Source organism: Spea bombifrons, chromosome 13 (genome assembly GCF_027358695.1).
Source record: "Spea bombifrons isolate aSpeBom1 chromosome 13, aSpeBom1.2.pri, whole genome shotgun sequence".
Classification (NCBI taxonomy): Eukaryota; Metazoa; Chordata; class Amphibia; order Anura; family Pelobatidae; genus Spea; species Spea bombifrons.
The window spans coordinates 25985777-26005743 of NC_071099.1; the positions used below are offsets into that span (position 1 = coordinate 25985777).

Genomic DNA, 19967 nt, shown 5'->3' on the forward strand with positions numbered 1-19967 from the left:
TATTAGACCAACTAGCTGGGGCCAAATTCCTGAGTATTATGGATCTCAGCCGCGGGTACTGGCAGATCCCACTGACCCCTGAAGCCCAAGAGAGGTCTGCCTTTATCACCCCTTTTGGGTTATATGAGTTCCAGGTGATGCCCTTTGGGATGAAAAATGCCCCTGCCACATTTCAGCGGCTCGTTAATCACCTGCTAGAGGGGCAGGAGGGGCATGCGGTAGCATATCTGGATGATATTGCGGTGTTCAGTGATACTTGGGAGGAACATTTGATTCATTTAACAAAGGTTCTAGACCGCATAGCAGTGGCTGGGCTCACTATAAAACCAGATAAGTGCCAGCTGGGCATGGCAGAAGTTCAGTACCTGGGGCACAGAGTAGGAGGAGGGATCCTACGCCCAGAGCCCAGTAAAATAGAGGCTATAATGGCCTGGCCTGTCCCACAGACTAAAAAGCAGGTGATGTCATTCCTGGGTACTGCAGGATATTACAGGAAATTCGTACCACATTATAGTACCCTGGCCAAACCCCTAACCGATCTCACTAAGAAGGCACTTCCGCGAGTGATTAAGTGGACCCCGGAGTGTGAAGGGGCCTTCAATGCCTTAAAACAGGTCCTTACCGACTCCCCTGTACTACAGGCCCCTAATTTTCACAGACGGTTCCTAGTACAGACCGATGCCTCTAATTATGGGCTGGGAGCTGTGTTGAGTCAGGTGGATGAGAAGGGGGATGAGCACCCTGTGGTATATCTCAGTAGGAAGCTGCTGCCAAGGGAAGTGGCCTATGCCACCGTAGAAAAGGAGTGTCTTGCTATCGTTTGGGCCTTGCAAAAACTACAGCCATACCTATATGGACGCCAGTTTACTGTGATTACTGATCATAACCCCCTACACTGGTTACACAGGGTGGCTGGGACAAATGGGAAACTTCTCAGATGGAGCCTAGTTCTCCAGCAATATGAGTTTACAATACAGCACAAAAAGGGGAGTACACATGGTAACGCCGATGGTCTGTCACGCCAAGGGGAGGATCCCACCTAATACGCAAGGCAGAGGCATGTGAGCCTCCTCCCACTGCGTCTCTTATTTGGGGGAGGTGTCACACCAACCGGTGTAGTACGTACACGGACTGGCTACCCGGTAGAGATGGCACAGCCAATTTCAGTATGTGAGGGGTTAATTCGATTGTATAGGCATGTGGCGCCAAAAGGTCTTTTTAGATAAATTGGTCTTTTGAAGCTGGGACTCCAACCAAGGCCCTCTGCGAGGTGTGAAATTTCACAGGGAGGCAGTGCCTTTAAGTCTGCTAGCCGAGTCCTTCACCATATGCCTGTATCCCCTCATATATAATGGATTCTTTGATATGCTAAGTGACCACTAGCAGTCAGGAAAACCATTTCATATCCAGGTCATATCAAACACATATCAATAATAACTTATATATTCATTATCATACCTCCTTGTGTGCATACCTAGAACGGGGAAAGCGCACCCTACAAAAAGAGTACAAACATGGCAGGGCCACTTAACCAGTTTGGAAGGAATTGTGAAGTCTATGATGGTCAGTCATAAGTAGCTAGTGTGACATATCTATGGACTTCACAATTTACAGGAAATTCATAAATGTATGAATTATGGCTGTGGCGAGCACAGGAGGGACGATAAAATGAATATAAGTTATTTGGACTGATATGTTTCCACCACACAAGGGGGAGGTCACTTATGGTACACCTTCCCTCCGCTTATACCACCTCTGGGCCGGCTTGGAAACTCGAGATGAACTGGGAAAGTGTATAAAATTAACGAGCGAAGATGGGTCATTGTGCTTACTAGGGGCCAAGATCTAATTTTGAGTAAGTCGCCATCTTTCCTTGCCGGAGCCCTACGGACAGAAAAACTGTTACTTGACCATTCAGTGAGTAGTTAGGTTTTCTGTAATTTTCTCCTTTTTATTTTTATCTGTTTGGTGTAAATAATCTGTTTTACCATCTTTTTGTGTATGCACTGTGATTTTTTTATTCATAATAAATATTCCTTTATTAAGTTCTGCCTTTGTCTGGTAAAGACTCACGTTACCTGAAGAGACCGTTTTATTGGTAATTTTAAATCACATAATTATTGTGTTAAAATATACTGTGTGGGTTTTTATAGTCTGATTCATTTGGGGTACCAAGACACCCCATTTCTAAATTGTCTTGGTGGTGGCAGCGTTATTTTGATATTTGCTATATCATTATAGTTAATCGCGGGTGGTATTAAGGGTGGATATTGGTATTTTTATCACTATTTCCGGTCTAGTGCAGACAGATAGTGAATTTTAACCCTTTTACCACCAGAACCACGTCACGCGCACGCTTGGAGTAGAGTGCGTTCGTGACAAACGCGCCCTGTTCCAAGTGAAGAAGACGAGGGGAAACACTAAATGTGGCAAGAAAAGAGAGAGGGCAGCATATTCTGCCTCCTGACAGCGTCCGAGCGCAGAAAAGAGTTAAAAACATACGCGCTTCTATACACTAAACACGAATATACGCATTTTACTTCTTTAAGGGCATTCTTGTCATTTTTCATGACAGGCATAACCTTATGGCCCGTTATAAAGGCAAGAGGTTTAATGTGCGCGGCCTAATGTACCGCAGCGTTCTTCTTTTGCTGAATATTTATAGGTGGCCACACAGGATGGTCTGAATATGTATGGTAAGAGAAGGGGTTTAATAAGTGCGATATCACCACATGATGATAGTAATAATTAAATATAGAAAAAAACAATAAAAAAGGGAGAACAACTTAACTTGGGGGAGGGGGGATAAGACCTTAGAATGTCTGTGGTCTCGGTGTCCAGGTGTAGAATGGAAATATGGAGACAGGGTCAATGAAACATATAAAGTAGTTAATATTACCTTACAATAAAATAAGGAAAAATTAGAAGAATGGTCGAGAGTTTGGCAGCTGCAGTTTCATGTTGATAAATGTAAAATAATGCACTTGGGAAATAAAAATTCCATGGCAGAACATAGTATTGCGGACGCTGTTCTCTCTGTGACAACAGAAGAGAGGGGGTAATTATTTCTGAAGACTTTAAGGTAAGCAGGCAATGCAATAAAGCATTTGAAAGACAAGCAGGGTGCTGGAGTGTATAGCGAGAGGCGTTAGTAGCAGGAAGAGGGAAGAAGTTTCTTGCGGTTTCTATACACATTATTGTAAGGTTTAAGTCGCAGCGGTCCATTTATGTTCCCTTGGTTCAGCGGCAGATACCTGCGTGATCGCCGAGTGCCGTGTAATGTGTGATTGTCCTCGTCACGGCATTTAGTGTTTCATTAAACGTCTCCTTTCTTGTGGCTGAATCCCTTTAGTGTTACTTTCTCATTAATCAGTAATTGAACGCTGTCTGTGAAATCACTAATTAGACTGACAGCGGTGAAGACATGAACCGAATGGATGGACTCTCGCGGCGTGAAAACCGCTTGGTCTCTGTCATATCACTATAAAGAGACATCTGATGACACGGGCGCTCCAAAATTAGAATCAGAGTCTAAAACATGAAAGCGATGATAAGGCTCATGTTTATTATCACCTGAAAAAGATGCTAAAGTAAATCAATATGGCATCACAATGTCCCTGCGGGGTAACATTTCCAAATTCTATATATTTTATATGGGGAGTCAAACTCCAGACCTTGGGGACAGGAGCCTGAGTTGTTCCGGATATTTCTGCTTGAGCACAGGTGGGAGCTCTCTGGGTATGACAAGGAGTCTCGGGGTTGAGCTCTGATTCCCTGGGTCTCCTGGTCAGTCCTCCTTTCTCCGGGCAAGGGAAGTGCCATTTGGTCACGCCCACTCCCAGAACCCTTCCCAGTTTCCTGCGACTAGCCCCACCCCACATACAGCTAGCCCCACCCCTTCACAAAGCCCAAAAGAGCTCATCTGCCTTTGGGGCAGGTAGCCCTGTTTATTGCTCATGCTTAAGCCTGTCTGTGCCGCATACGAACACAACATAACCTCAATATATCCACATCTTGGCTACGAGACGAACCGTGAAACGCTAAGCTCATAAAACCAATCCAAAATTTATATATATTAAAAAACAAAATGAAGATGTATTGTTCCCACGATAATCCCTCTACATCACTTTATTGCCACCTGTTTTTTTTTTACACCATTTGTATTTAAGGTCTTAAAGAAAAAAAAAGAAAAACATTTAAAAGCTGCCAAAAGGGAGATAATAAAAAGAAAAAAAATGTTTAATTTTTTATTTTTATTTTGAATAACTGCTGTAAACCACTGAAATATATTAATAAAACCTGATTAATAATTTAAAATTCTTTAACACAATGTAGACAGTTCTTGCAGCTCTACTGATTAAAGTAATTATTTTTTATTTCATTATTTACTTTTGGGTGAAGTGACAGGAAACGTTTAATTACAACACAGATTATAAATGCAAACATTTATTAGTTTTTTTCTCCCCAGCCTCTAATTTGTCTCTGAAGTTGTGAGAAGGCTGCGGTTATAAAGCTTCTCACAGGTGTCTATTTCCAAAGCCATAGATCGTGGCTAACGGAGTCACAATTTAGATTGCTAGCTCCGAGGGAGAGAATTTTAACCTGGCCGGATACTTTGTATCGCTTTATTCTTAATGATTTTCCGACCCAGCATCGGAGATTATTTATGCGTTAGGTGAGAGGGTGAATAACAGCGTTGGCGTCAGATTCACGTCTATTTTCTTTTAATCTGACGGCTCGGAGATGCATAGAAAACTTTTTGTAACTAATGGTGGTTACGTTGTGTATCAAGAGCTGCAATAAAGAAGGAGGGGGAAAGGCATGCCCTGGGGGGAAAGGGTTAATTCTGCCGTCGCGGTTTATTTATAGCACGCTGGTATCGTTTGGAGGCCGGTTGGTGGAGGCCCGGCAGAGCCGACGCATTGTGTGTCCATTAGCGGGTGGGCATCCCCCGAGCTAAATGCACAACTTGGCAGCGGATGGCAGAGGCTGGGTACTCCACGCCACTCTATGCATCGATTGATTATAAATAACCCGGGTGCGCAGAGCTTCAAACACCATATTATCCAGCACTCGGGCTTCAAAAACAAACAAGGAGGAGAACAAGGAGAGGGATCTGCATTAAACGGACCAACCTGCATACCCAGGAAAGCCCTAGGGGTTCTACCCCAGTATCAGGGCAGATTCTCGGGGGGGGGTGGACAAACAATCTGTAGTCGACTCCTTCATATTTTATTCTAATCTAATTATATCGGAGCATCCCGGTTGGTCTTTTTTTTTTTTTTATTGGCGTGTCACATCTGAATCCCTGCTTGAATACAGGTGACTACTGGGAATAACCTTCATCTTAAAAAGTTTGCTGTCAAGCCGCAGGGACTCGTCGGTCTCGTATCTGAAGAGGGAAGCTCAACTGTATTGTTTGCAGAGCGCTGTGGGGATGTTCTGCCCTTGCCACAACTCACGAGACCGTCATCAACCAAACACGCGTGACCCGCGATTGCAGAAGATGCGCTTCACGTAATTAGGCTCGGAGACAAGCGTTTCCTGCAGAATGTCACAGCTCTGCCACGGCGGGGATCCAATTACCTGCACAGAGCCGCTCGTCGCAGGCAAGCAGATTACTGGCGTTTTAGTCCGCTGTAATGCTAAAGTGATCCATTCAAACATTTAGCATTGTCCCGCCGGTTTTAGTTTGATTTTTGGAGGATGTTCGGATCCTTGTTTCATTTTTTCTATATAAAGCTCGCTCCCTGTTTTAGTCTGATGGATAAAACCAACATTTATTTTCTTGGGCGACAAGAACCCGCCGTGGAGTCACATTTGGCTGGGAAGATCTAGAATTTAGGAGCCAGCGTGTTTTTTTTTTTTTTTTTATGTGATAAACCCAAGAAGGACACGCGAAGATCCCACGGATCGCATGATAACACAATAATCGGAGTTATCCTCGGGTCTCCAGCCAACCTAACCTTAAGCCAAACCTTATCCCCTTAAATGTCAGAGCGAGGGTGACGCCGACATATACAGCGGTGGGGGCAGTTATGGAGTTCATTTTTGCTTTATGAGACCCCCGCGTCGTTTACCGGAGGCAGCGCGGCTTCCGCTGGAATTCTGAACCCGAAGGATTTCCTCATTAATAAAAGTTCACAGCACATACACCCCTGTGACGGGAGGCTCAGAAATAGAGGCTCCATAGGAGCTGTAAAAACCCTAATGCGGTGAGCAGAGCTCCCTGGAGCCACCCAGCAAACATGATTAATAAGAATGGTGAAATACCGCATAATTCCCCCAATGCCGGGACACAAAATGCGATTTAATCTCACCTTTATTGCCGTGCTGCAGTGGAGTGCTCTCAATCACAACTCCCATCTCGCTCCGAACACACCGTGCGCTCCCCATCTCTGCCCGCGAAGGAGGGGGCAAACAAAAACGAGCAAGAAAAAGTGGCATTTTAACCATTTCAGTGTCAGAAGCTAGGTGAACCCGCCTGGCAGCAAAAAGGGGAACGGGGACCCTATTCAAAATAATCCCTGAATAAATAGCGTCATCTTGTCTCCATTGAAAATATAATATAAAAAATGTTATGTCCCGTTCCTGAACGCGATCCAAATCATTGTGACGGCGGACAGCGCCTAGAGTTACCGCTAAACTTTCAGCAGAGATGGCGCTAGAATCAGCTGAACATACAAAAACAGAGGAAAGAAAGAAAACGAGCCAAGGGTTCTATATCTGGTTATTACTGGCTAAAGCCCTCTAAATCAGATCTGTCACTTATAACACAACTGACATTATTCAGCTCGGTACAAGAAACCTCTAACACCTTTTATTAATTAAAATACACAATTCATATCTACTAACACACATCTGGCACGTATACCACGGGAGCAGCCATCCATACCTCCTGCTCCATGGTCACATGACGTCACTTCTCACCTGTGGTTAAGTTGCTGATTGGTTTATAAAGTGGGGTGAGGATAAAATTCCACTACCAAAAAATTCATCTTGAGTTTTGGTGCAGATTTACTTAAATCAATAATATTAATAAATAATAATAAACGCAGTCAGCAGGGGATTTAAATACCGCTCCTTGAGCTGTTATTGGACTATCACTCCCATGAATCTTATAGTTCATCGGGTGCAGGCTATCGCGCCGCTGCTGGCGGAGAACGTTGTACGTTATCGGCTCCATCGATCCTCTTAATCAGGTGGTTAACCCTCAAACTGCAGGCTGATACAGATTTATGAATAGGCAATACGTATGTAAAATGAACTACGAGACCTCAAGTATGCAACTCTCATCACTCCCAGCCATGTGGGTAGGAACACACCACTTATCCGCGTTGGGCACAGTTCAATTTAAACCGGTTTCTGTAAGAGACGGACGGCCAGAGGCTCCCTTGTCGGCGGACTCCGCATGTTCACAGCCCTTGGTGTAAAGTGTCATTTTCTTTGCTGAAATTGCAATCTCTCCTCCTCTGTATTTCAGGATGATTGCGCGTCGTCCGCCGGGCCCCTCGGGTGAAATGTTTCTCCGCGCCGATCACGGAGAGAAATTCTGCTGTAAATAACCCAGATTTGACTCCCCCCCCCCACCCCGTAACGAAAACCCTGTGCCGGATTTTTTAAAACCCTTTTTTCTGCTCAAAACATATCCGACATCCCCAAAACTGAGCACAGGGCGTACCGTACTGCCTACGCAACTCCCAGTACAGACAGCCGGTTAAAGGGTGACTAGGGATGATAGGACTTGTCCAGCAAGAACTGTGACCGGGAAAACAACAGGTGGACTTATTTGGGACGGAAAACCTGCAGCGATTTCCCTACTGAAGTTTATCTGGTTCCAGGACTACGTGCGCGACTCGACCCGTCCCGTCCGTACCCGCAGAGACCTGGCGCTGCTTCCGTTAGCAGGATTTGCCCCTTGGCTGAAGATCGCCTTCCCATAATGCACTGCGGGTCACCAGGGATTTTTTTCCATTAAAACGATTTTGAAAGTTTACATTTTTGTTTCAATGCCAGATAATCGGCTCTCTACCAGAGAACGATCGGCAGATGGTCACAACACATTCGGTGACACACATGCTTCTCGATGTGCCCTCCGTCTTCACGGCACACATCTGTCCTGGTTCATCAGAATGAAGTTTTTTGGGGGTTTTGCAGTATTTATATATATAAATAATATATATAAATAAATATATATATATAAAAGCAGCAAAAGAATGCCCTATTCTCTTAGGGGGTCTCCTGTTCAGACGTGGATTCAGCCACAACGTTCTCTGTTCTCTTTATATTCTGGAGCGTCTGCTAAATCTTCCCAGCCCTTTAAAAGCTCTGTACTAATATCCGGCACAATGCGCCACGAGAGCAGAGAATCGATACTCCCCGCGCCGCATCCGAACTGTCACAGCGAGGGCGAGGGGGGCCGGAGGAAGGGGACTCTTAGGTAATAGGTGACCCAGTAATTAGGTCTCTGCTCAGCCAGCTTTCATGGCCCTCTCCATAGGCTGTCACGCTGCTCTCCCTTTGATGTGCTGCCGACACTTCAGCGCTTAATTAAACAAGGGAAGACTCTTTACGGAGCGTCGTAGCACCGACAGCGCCCGACCGCACAGAGCCAGCAAACACACGAGCCGGGTGACAGATCTCACACCGGCAGCGATGACACCAGCGAGACTGGCCACAAAGGGCAAGGGCCATCACGACGCTGAAGGACACCCGGGAGGCTGCCACGTGGTCTTCACGGCTGCTGGTGGAACGTATCACCCGCTCCTTGCTTGGAATAGAGTGATAAAGGGCCTCTGTACGCCTATGAAGAGATTCCATTCAAAATCAGCCGTTTCCAGCCCCGTTTTGCTTCCTATTGCCCCCCTTAGGAAAACCTGTATTTCCAGTAGTCTCACCCGCGTGGTTATCCCAGGTTCAGCTCTGCCAAGCATAGCTGTGTTTAATTTCATTACCGTCATGTAAACGAGACTCGTAATTGGTATAAATACACGAACACGGCCGTCGGTACGGACTCCTTTGTGTCATCTTGCGACGGGAACCTCGGTGCTGCTAACTGCACCTCCCGTGTAGACAGTGAGGGTAAAGGGTTTCCCCCGAAAAGGTTTTACCTCCCCGGAACTTCTACAAACCACACACTGCAGCTATCATATTTACTTTAATGCATATAAAAAGCCACTTGGGGTCAAACTTTATGAATAATGGGGGGGGGTAATTATTACGTTACAGTCCATCGAATAGGGCTGGAGTGTACCTTAAACACCAAGCTTAGACAATAGCTGCCTTAACATGGTGTTGACTGTAAGCTCGTTGAGCAGAGCTCTCCTTACCCCAGGTTTCTGTAATTCTAATAATATAAATATATATATATATTACTTGTCATGTCAGGGTTACCCATTGTACAGCGCTGCGGAATACGATGGCACTATATAAAACAATAAATTATAATAAAGCTACATCTCGTATAAAGCATGCAGTAAGCCCGCTTCAATCAGACTTGCCTGTTTATGCCGCTGCGAACCCAACACTCCGTTTTACGACCCATAATGAGCTGGCGGGGTCGTAAATAAACCCTCGGTAAAGGTCGGGGAATGAAATAACTGACCAACTAAATAAATAAAGGGGAAAAGATTGCAACGGAGTAATCTCATGCAAATTTAATGAACGTTTTGAGATGCTGTAGAGGGCAGGGGGGCTTTGAGTTATGGCATCGGAGAAAAGCGGCCAGGAAACCGGAGCCTCTGGCTACCAAGACTCATTTACAGTTTGTCACCGATGTACAAACATAACTAATCACAGCAATGCATACAAGGAGGGGGGAAGGAGGAGGGAAAAGAAAATGAAAGGGGAGAGGAAAGTGTGGTGCATGCTAAGGGCAGAAGGTGGGCGAGATCAACGGAACCAAAAAGAAATACGATGATTATGAGGATCGCCTGCAAAACCTAAAAAGGCGAAGGTAGTAACAAGCAGGAGAGAAGCTTCCATCACATAACAGAAGTTCGGCGGCACGCTACACGTCTAGATGGGCCCTTACTTTACTTTAGTAAGCGAGCAAGGCTTGACATGACTCTTCATTCAAAAGCTCATCTTTATTCAGCATAGAGAGGACCGGCCACATCTGCGATAAAACCATTAGTGAATCCAGCTGTGAGGACCACGCGTGCCATTCCTTTCTTATTTTATGTACAGTTTAAGTGGTTCTGTTGAACCAACCTTTTGTGCCTAAAAAAGCACACCGGGGGCACTTCACGCTAATTTGATTTACATATCTTATATTAAGTCAGAAGCGTTTGCCTTGGACTTCTGCCCACAGCCCACGTGGCTCATCTGACTTCCACCATTGCTAGCAAGCGTTTCGTACTTCTGTAACACTGACGCGGAAGAAGCCCTCACGCTCTCCATCATAGATTTGGAAAAGTAGGCTTCCCGGATCGTGACACGATTAAATATTTCGGGTGTGTGTGTATGGGCATACGGTCAATGGGTCATCATCATCATCATCATCATCATCATCATCAGGGGTTAAGGCTGTCACATCATGGGACCTTCTGCCACCATGGAGCGCTCATCTTCACCTCTCTTCCGAGTTTGACCGTTGGGCATCTGGAGCGCTGACTGGGACGGCCGACACATGAGCATGGATGTCGGGACTGATGCAGCCACGCAAGGCACACATCTAGACTAAACGATTCCGCCAGCAGCGACTCTCATCAGATACACGCTAAGCCTACCGATTCTCCGGTCAGCGGCACAGCCAAGTACACCGGGAACACACCGCCAACATGTTATGTGCAACGTTCCTTAACGGCGTACTAATCACGCCGTGATTGTGCTGCGCAAAACTGGCATAGAACCATAGCCATGGCAACTGAAATATTAAAATCTAAATTTCTATCCAAGAGCACTGCCTCGACACACAATGCCCCAGGTTTGATGCATTGTACTTCGTAACTACATTGATACGAACGAAGACTTATAAAGAAACAGCGCAGCAATACTTGTGCCCCTGGGTTCAAGAACTTGTAAAGAAAATATAGAAAAACACCGGAATTGTAACAAAAGGAGCATTTTTTTTTGCAACAGCACAATCTGCGTAAAAGAAATCCATGTGCATCGGCTGAATCAATGGTCGCTGCACTCGATAAAACTTTCATCTAGACACTTCTTACCGGGAAGCAGAATTCCACCTGACAGCAGCATTTTGCAGATTAGGGGAGGAAAAAAAAGCCGATCCGTTGTCTTTACCCCGGCCCCCCCCCTCTATTGTATTCCCACACCTCTCACGCACACCTCCCTGCAGCAATACAGATTTATGAAGCCGCGCAGTCGAAACAAAGCAGATTTCTAAAGGTAATTGAGAAAAAGAGCCGAGAGACGGAAATCTGTTTAAAGGACAGCCGTGCAAACAACGGAAAAGGTTACTTGTTTATTTATTTGTTGCATTGACCTATTGCTCACGATAGATTAGAACTTTAGACGTGATATGACAAGGCGCCCTTCTCATATATGACATGGGAACCACTCAACGGTGATGAAGACACTCTGGCACTGACATGGTTAAGGGGAGGCGATGCTGTCTGCCGGGGGTCTCTGCGAGCCGTCGGACATTAGCGATGCCCGTTTAGGGGATAAGCCCTTGCTAAAGCAAATCTCTTGAATCGGCTACGGTCGCGTTTGGTCATCTTGTGGACCCGCTTCTCCGGTCCCGGTTACTCTACAACCTATTAACAGCGGCTTTACATATTTCTATTCAAACATTAATGTATTTTATTAAAACAACTTCATTTATCAACCCATAAAGCTGTTTCTATACATATTATAGTGATTTGTAGGGCTGTAGAACCCTCTGATACCCTCATACCCAGCAAACATCCGACCCCCTAGAAAAGAGGGGCATCAGGGGAGAAAAAAAATTAGGGCTACTTGAAAGGTGGCAAAAACGGCCCTTTTTGGTTGTTTGGCTGAGCAGTGAACCCCCTTCTACAGCGGATCCTAAAAGTGCGTGATCTGACCCGGGATCGGATGATCCTTAATGTTGTTTAGAAGGGGAACTGGTGCAGAAGGCGGTTGATCACTGGAGCGGAGGGCATGACGAAACCAATGATAAAGCGACGGCGGTCTCTTTGACAAAACGCTTGCACGTAGCGTCAATATATCACCCTGCCTCACGAAGCCCGCAGGGCCGGCATTAAGCTTAGAGCAGCGACGCAGTCATCTAAGGAGACTAAAACATAATTCTGTGGATTCAGACAAATTTACGCCGTCGAAACCCCGCTAGTTTTAAGATAATGACGCATTGGAAACATTCGAGTCCCCAACAAAACAACCACGCCAAGCAAGGGAGCGCAGCGATGATGCCGATGCCGGCACGGGAGAATATTCTGCAGTGTTCCGCGTGATCAGAAGCGTGGCTTGATTTATTGAAGCTGCTACAGCGCTGACTGCTTTCCCTATTGTCCGGCTCAATAGAACAGATCCATTAAATACCCAACAGCCATATCCATCGTTGGGTATTGCTAAGCAACCACTCACACACCACTTCTTCCAAAGGGCGGTTTATTGTTTGTTAGTGAATGGGTCTGGCGCTCGCGTCTTTACTTTGCAAATACTCTACCGTCTTCATCGTAGCGTCCAAGGATTTTAAGGTTAGAGCGCCCTGTCTCCCCTCTCCTCCCTACGCCGGTTCTAGCGGCGTCTTCTTCGGCACAGATGCCAACCGCCTGTCTAAGTAATAACGTGAAGATGAGGCCGGGAGATCTCAATAATGCAAGCATTGTTTTACTGCGGACTGCACATCAACTTCAGTTTATTGCTGCAGAAAGACTCGAGAGCCCTACGGAGTGCCATAAACCGGAACGTGTCTCGCTTCGCAAACGCTGCCCCCTTCCAGACAGACTCCGGTCTCGCAGACGCTCATAAGTGGACCTCGCGCTTTAACTCCCCACTGCCCCGGGCAAAGAAACGCTAAGCCATCAGATAAACAATTCGGTGTCGCTGGAATAAGAGACCGGCGCATGAAGCCAGTCGGAAGGATTCCAAATAAGATGGGTTCTAAACAGAATACAGACCTCCTCGGAAATCATGCCGGCAGGAACGCTTTACGGCAGCTGCGTATAGTGACGAGTGTCACACTGACCTTTCTTCCATCGGGGACCCACATTTAATGCCCCAGGCCAATGTCTTTTCAAGGTGTTTTATTAAATATATTTACTGAAATGAATAAATAACAAAGACTTTCCTGCAATCCCTGGGGTTTGGTTACTCTGCTAGGATTAGCCGACAACGAAAACCCTGCGCAAGTTTTTAATATCCTATGGTTATAAAGAAAACAGCACTTTAGATTTTGATAGAACTTTCTCAAACTGTATTAAGAGTTTGAACTTTCAAGATCGACACGGCCCACCACGTTCTCTGTGTAAATAAGTCTACCATTTTGAGGTTCTTAAGATGCTGCGACATCCTTATAAAACTTTCTTTACTTGGACTAATTCACCAAAATGGTTACGTTTTGTTAGGTTCCAAGCAGGGATGGCCTGGGCTGTTTGTATTATTATTATTATTATTATCCTTTTACGCAGCGCTTAATACAATACATAAATTCAAGGGATATGACAAGACAAGAATTGACAGACTAAGACAAACCGATACATTTGTAGTACTATTTCTGAAACCCTAGTCCATAGCAATGGCACTTCTCATAACACACAACGACAGACACGGCATCAGTCGGGCAGGTTACGCCGTGAGACTCACCCGAGGCTGCCAGTTTTCGTATTGTTTCTGTAGATTGGCCCCAATGGTTTCCAAGGCTTTTTGAGGACCCATAGCCAAAGGATCTGTAAAACATACACAAATAAAGGAATAAGATGATGATATAAGACACTCCAGGCAACCACACAACCTGCATTTTATAAAAGACAATTTGTTGTGAGACGCTTGGAAAACGCTTGATGTGTATAAGAAGAATACGCTATTTTGGGTAGACTTTGCATCAGAACCAAGTTACGTCAAGGTCTCCTGAATCCTTAAAAAGGTTATTTCACCTAAAAGGGATGAGAAGGTACAGGTGGGACCAGAGAGAGAGAGAGAGAGATTTTACAGGGTTGTAGGTACTGCAGTCATATTACAAAGAGACAGAGACATAAGTCTTGGGATTTTGACGTTGATGAGAAGATGACAGGTTCTAGTTTTAGGAGGAAGCTGGTAGATATATTACAGATGTATTGTTATTGATAAGGAACCTCACAGAACTGTGCATTTTGGGCAGTATGAAATTGTTTCCATTATTACTTTGTTCCAGAGATTGATTTCTCAATTTTCCTTGTATGTGGAACAGCACAACGATCGAGCCGTGGTTATTCCTCAACTTAATCTTAGGGAAGCCCCGCATGAATACATTTCTGAAACGTATATTGTGCCGATGATTTGATTTTTATGCCTCTGTATATGCCGGACATCCACGAGTGGACACTGAAACATTGTCCAAACTTTAGAAGGACCTAGAACTGTCCCTGCTTATTAAGAATGGCAGTATATTCAAGTTTTCATTTTATAGAGAAGCTTTGACCCTTGTAAAAGAATATTTTTAAGGATTACACTAAACTCCAATTATTTTATAACTCCCTCGAGTTACATTTTACCATTATATCGCCATTTTGATTGGGAATGACTCGGATGTGACATTAAAAGGGATTTACAATTTTGCTAAAAGGATAATCATCCAAAGCACTGACACAATTAGTCTAGAGGACAGAAGAGATGAAAATCCAACGCCACATTTATCTACAGATTAACCCTACAAACTCACACATTAGAAAACGGACCCATTCTTCATGTCTCGCGAGAGAGGAACGCGATAAGACGCCTCCCTCCGCACACCGAGCCGCGTAACTTCTCATTCCCGCTAATTAGGAGATACAAAGTAGCCTGACGGGGGGTGGCTCATCAGACTGACCGGAGGATATGCCTTTTCCGGAAGCTAAAGGTCACAGTCTGGATTATGGAGTAAGGGCTGTCTGCGGGAGCAGATATAATCCATAACTCCATGAAGATAAATCAGGATGGACGGTGAGAACCCGAGGTAATCTCTAAACGATGACAAATTAGGGCTTTGTGGCTAATCGCACATTCTTTTTACACCAGTTTTCTTGAAAATGAAACAAAGGTTAAAGTGTTAAAAAGTGATCTGCTTACAAATCTGTCATTTCAGTCGGATTCCGTGCAAACCCCTAGGTGAGGAGGCCATTCATCACCTTTTGAATGCTTCTCAGCTTAGTTTTTGTGACGGTTTCCGCTCGTATCCAAGGATATGTATTACAAATCTAACATCTTCTTACATTCATCCAATGAGGAGAGGATTTGGAAATGTAAAAGATCCGTTAGAAAACATCCCCTTATCCAAGGAGAACTGTGGCGTTTGGTTGGAACGTCCACCAAATCATGTATTGCGCCGTGGATGCACGGACCTCATCCCCCCTTTGCTTTGACGTTATTACGAAGCGGTTGGTTTCTTCACTCGGTTCTGCAGGAAAATCATTGCGAAGGAAAACATGTCATCTGAAATCGAACAGGCTACACGTTTCCACCCCGACTCACTAATGAAAATCAAGGAAAACATTCTCGGGGTTAATGAGCTGGAAATCATTGCCAAATGGTTTATCTAAATCTTTGGGAGTGGGATGGGGGCAAATGGGACACAAGGCACCTCATTAAAACGAGCGCGAGGTTATTAAAAGCTCACCTCGTCCTGGAAAGCATTAAGCCGAACCTCGTGACAAACCGTTAATAAGGATCCTAATGAGCATCGGTTCATTACGGCTCGCAGAGAGCCATCTCACACCAGCGCGGCCCATCGGACCCTCCAGAGACAAGGATTAGAGCCTTAATTTAATGTACCCTTAACTAGCGCTTGATGGATTTGTGATTTTGTCAACGGAATAGTGACATGCGATATTAACCCTTTGACAGATGTGGAAATAGATACACAGTTTATTCACCAAACCAAAACTACCACCCCATATACTCAAAAATGGCTACTTTTCATATAATAGACAAAGGTGCTTATGGTAAGTAATAAAAATATAACCTGATTCTGCGATCATGAATGCGTTTTTTTGTGAGGATGGCAGGATTTCAATATTTATGTCCTATTTTAGATTTTCATGAAAAAATTAAAAAAATATGGGAAAAAAACAAACCAGTAGTCTCCTCGATCAGATTTCCCGTGACACAACGGCTCATATTCTTCCTATAATGGATTTTTTTTAACAAGTGATATTGGGCCATAAAATAAAAGCTTGACAACAGGTAAAAACGGAAAATCCCAGTAGTCCAATATACCTTAAAATAAATAAAGATCGGACAGCGTGACGCGCGGCCTCCCCCAATGCCAGGGACACAAAGCTCGGAGAGAAAACATGTCGCCGGCACAATGCTCCGTGCCATCAGACCTGGGATTTACAGTCTTCCAATAGTGACCAACTTTACGAAGGTGTAAAAAGTGATATCCAATAGTCCAATTCTCACAATAATTCTAAAAAAACCTGGATTTACTGCCTTCTGCTAAATAGAAGGCGAGCAGGTGGCATAAGTGTGTCCCGAGGGGGCATAATATGAATGATAAATTCAGGAATAAGCCTTCCAGAAGGTTGAACCAGAACATAAATTAAATGCTGAAGTTAAATGTGATAACATTTGTGGGAAACTAATCCAGATTAATCAATGCGAGGAACTTCCTTTCGTAACGCATCTGTCTCCATCACCTGGAAAGCGGTTTGGTTTAGTTAAGGAGAGGAGTAGCAAGGCGCATACAGCAATACAATAACAAAAGGTCCCGCGGACTGAAGATCCAAACCCCCCCCCATGGACAGAGCACTTACCAATCCAGCACTCCAAACGGGCGCAGGGGGTCGTCTTCACCACATCTGGAGGATCTACCCCGACGTTGAGACACAAGACAAGGGCCACACTCACTGTCTTCATCTAGAAGAAACCAAAGAGCAACAAGTCATCTCCAGGGCAGCGGATATAAGACTGACGTTACCAAAAGATCACTCCGAAAAAAGCAGAAACATCACAGGATGAGACGGAATAAAGTATTGTGTATACGTGTCGTCACATCACGTCTGCATAACATATATGGAAAGATATTAAAATTTCATTCTGCTGGGCTGTCTATTCAATTAAACCTATGTATTATTCAGAAGGTGCTAAGCTGACATGTCTGAAAAACAGCGCTATGTACATTGGCAGCATACACAGATATATACATGTACATATATGTATACATACATACATATGGGGGTGTGTGTATGTGGGTGGGTAGGTGGATGGGTGTGTGTATGTATGTATGTATGTATGTTTATGTATACAAACACACAAACCCTATATACAAAGTGTGGAATTCACACAAAATCTCTTTAATAACAAAACATCTGGAAAATCCGCCTGACATTTGTCTGAGACGTCCAGAGGAATAAAGAGAAATTGTCGTACGCAGCGCGCAGTACGGTACATAAATAGGCAGAGGCTAATAAATCAGTGTAATGCCGTAACACCCGTGCGGCTAGGAAGCCGCCAGTATGTATGTGCAGATCAGCGTTCTGTGTATGAAGTGGGCAACCACAAAGAAGTCTAGAAGAATGGCAACCACTCCTCTATCTCCGAGACATTGAATGAATGGAGAATGTAATACGCAGGCAGAGATACGCATATCCGCTGCTTGGAATATGACTATTTTTGCAACCGGATTCTGGAATTTCACTCCACTAAATCCTCAGATGTCGGAAGCAATAAAAATAACTCCTCTTTGTAAATAAAGGACAACAGATCCAGCAGGGAAGCAATCTCTAGGAGGGGGAGAGAGCCTAGACTGTACAGGTCATGCTAAGAAGTTGAAAGGAAACGTGAGCTAGTCCTGCTTCGTGCAATAAGTGGTGGGTGCACGTAACCGCCTCGCAGAGAGAGAGGGAAGAACAAAACCTTAACCGAATTAGGGAGGGATGGGGGAAAAAAAGCAGACGGTACGAGCGTGTCGGAGGATCAGGCACGCTTTCATATTCCACAGCAGGATGACCTGTTGGCTTCTGCGTATACAGATGACACAGACATGATCGCTAAGACGGAGAGGGCTCACAGCGGAGCTACAAAAACTGTGCACTCAAAGGTGGAGCGCCGTGGAGATATATATATACATACATACATACGTACATACATACATACATATATACACACACACACATACATACATATATACACACACATACATACATACACACACATACATACATACACACACACATATATATACACACACACACATATATATATATATATATATATATATATATACACACGCCATCTGCTTTAAATCCCTTTATCAAATGTTCTGATATCGGTAAAGAAATGTATGAACCGATTAATATTCCATTCAAACCCACTGTACAGGGCATGTGGCTTAGATACGATTCCCACACAACTCCTGCTTCCCTTACACCATTAATACCCCCCCTCTGCATGAAGTGGGCAACAAACAGCCACGGGGCAGGATGTATCTACGTCATGAGGGTTTAAAATTTTGCTTTCTTGTCAGAAGCAAAGCCACCCCGATTCCCTGCCTCCCCCGAGTCTTCATTAAGATTCTGAGCAGGAGGAGAAGGGGAAAAAAAAGAATAACTTGCAGCAATGTCATCACAAATGTATAATTTATAAGGGAAGAAGGAATCTAGAATGTACAGCAGAGAAGGGCGATGGGCAGGCAGGCAGGCAGGCAGATTTATCACACAAACTCTACCATTAATGGTGAGGAGCTGATTAGCCGAATGAGCCACCAGTATACTTTGGTTGTGGTCAGAAAGGGGCAAAGAGGGAAGAACACAGGAACACAGGTGTGCGAAGGCAAAGCCTGGAGGCAGCTTAAAAGCGCATGGAGAAAGAGCATTGATCATGTAGATCACAGTGTTGGGTTCATCTGAGTTCAGCCAGTACTGGCCACAACTTACTTTGTAAGTATCGCTCATTAGCAGGGACTGTGCTTTCTTTTGTATCAGAATCCTTCTGTCCTCCAAGGTGGTCCCTCTCTTCTAGGAGCTGAGAATGTTTGCTGGGTATCACATTGTCCCACACAAGACACAACATATCCAAAAAAACACCATAGAGCAGGGGCGTTCAACCTGCGGCCCTCCAGCTGCTGCAGGACTACATCTCCCATACTCCTCAGCCAGCCCCTTAGCTGAAAGAGCATTGTGGGAGATGTAGTCCTGCAGCAGCTGGAGGGCCGTAGGTTGGATGCCCCTGCCATAGAGTATGTTTCTAAATTCAATGGATTATTATTTAATCAAATAACTCAATTAATTCAATAAATAGTTAAGAAAGTCAAAAGAAAAGTCTCAAAGCCCATTCCCTCCCCTAAAAAGCCCTCCTTGCCATTCAAAAGTGTTCCAGAATTCTAGATATGAGAATCTATGCGTTATAACTGAGATCCATCGTACGTAGCGAAGAAAATTTGTTGAAGTTATCTTACCAAGATATCACAGTTTATAGGAGAGCTCCTCAAGGCAGCAATAAAGTCAAAAAGAGCTCTAAATCACTTAGCGTCTACGGATCTACATGATACACGCGTTCACGTTTCCCGAAAGCCAGATCATGGCGAGTATTTTTTATTCGCAGTCATGGCAACTCATTGAACCTCTTAATCACAGCTACCTAAACTTCTTGTGCTATGGTGGACCTCTGTCCTTCATTCAGTTAAAGGGACGCTCCAGCCACCATATGCACTTCAAAATCTATTTCACAATTATACTATTAAATATTACTGTTCTAGGATGCGACCATCAGCAAAAAAGGGGAGCTTCCACTCCAAAGATGAATCAATATGGACTCTCAATGATGCTTGCTGGGTTGTGTTCTCATTGAATTTCTTCAAGAATTCAACCCCCAAGTAACTTTGTGAGTCATGCTGAATTATGTTT

The 19967-nt window shown here is 44.5% G+C and overlaps 1 protein-coding gene across 2 annotated transcripts in view; it reads right to left on the reverse strand.

Moving 5' to 3' along the window:
- The window catches only part of RPTOR (regulatory associated protein of MTOR complex 1), a 92560-nt gene that overhangs the window by 43338 nt on the left and 29255 nt on the right, over positions 1-19967 (reverse strand). For both annotated transcript variants that reach the window (XM_053453070.1, XM_053453069.1), the window contains exons 2-3: positions 16878-16980; positions 13753-13835 (exon numbers count right to left, since the gene is read on the reverse strand). In XM_053453070.1, coding sequence (XP_053309045.1) covers positions 13753-13835; positions 16878-16980 — 186 coding nt within the window. The remainder of the gene's footprint in view (positions 1-13752; positions 13836-16877; positions 16981-19967) is intronic.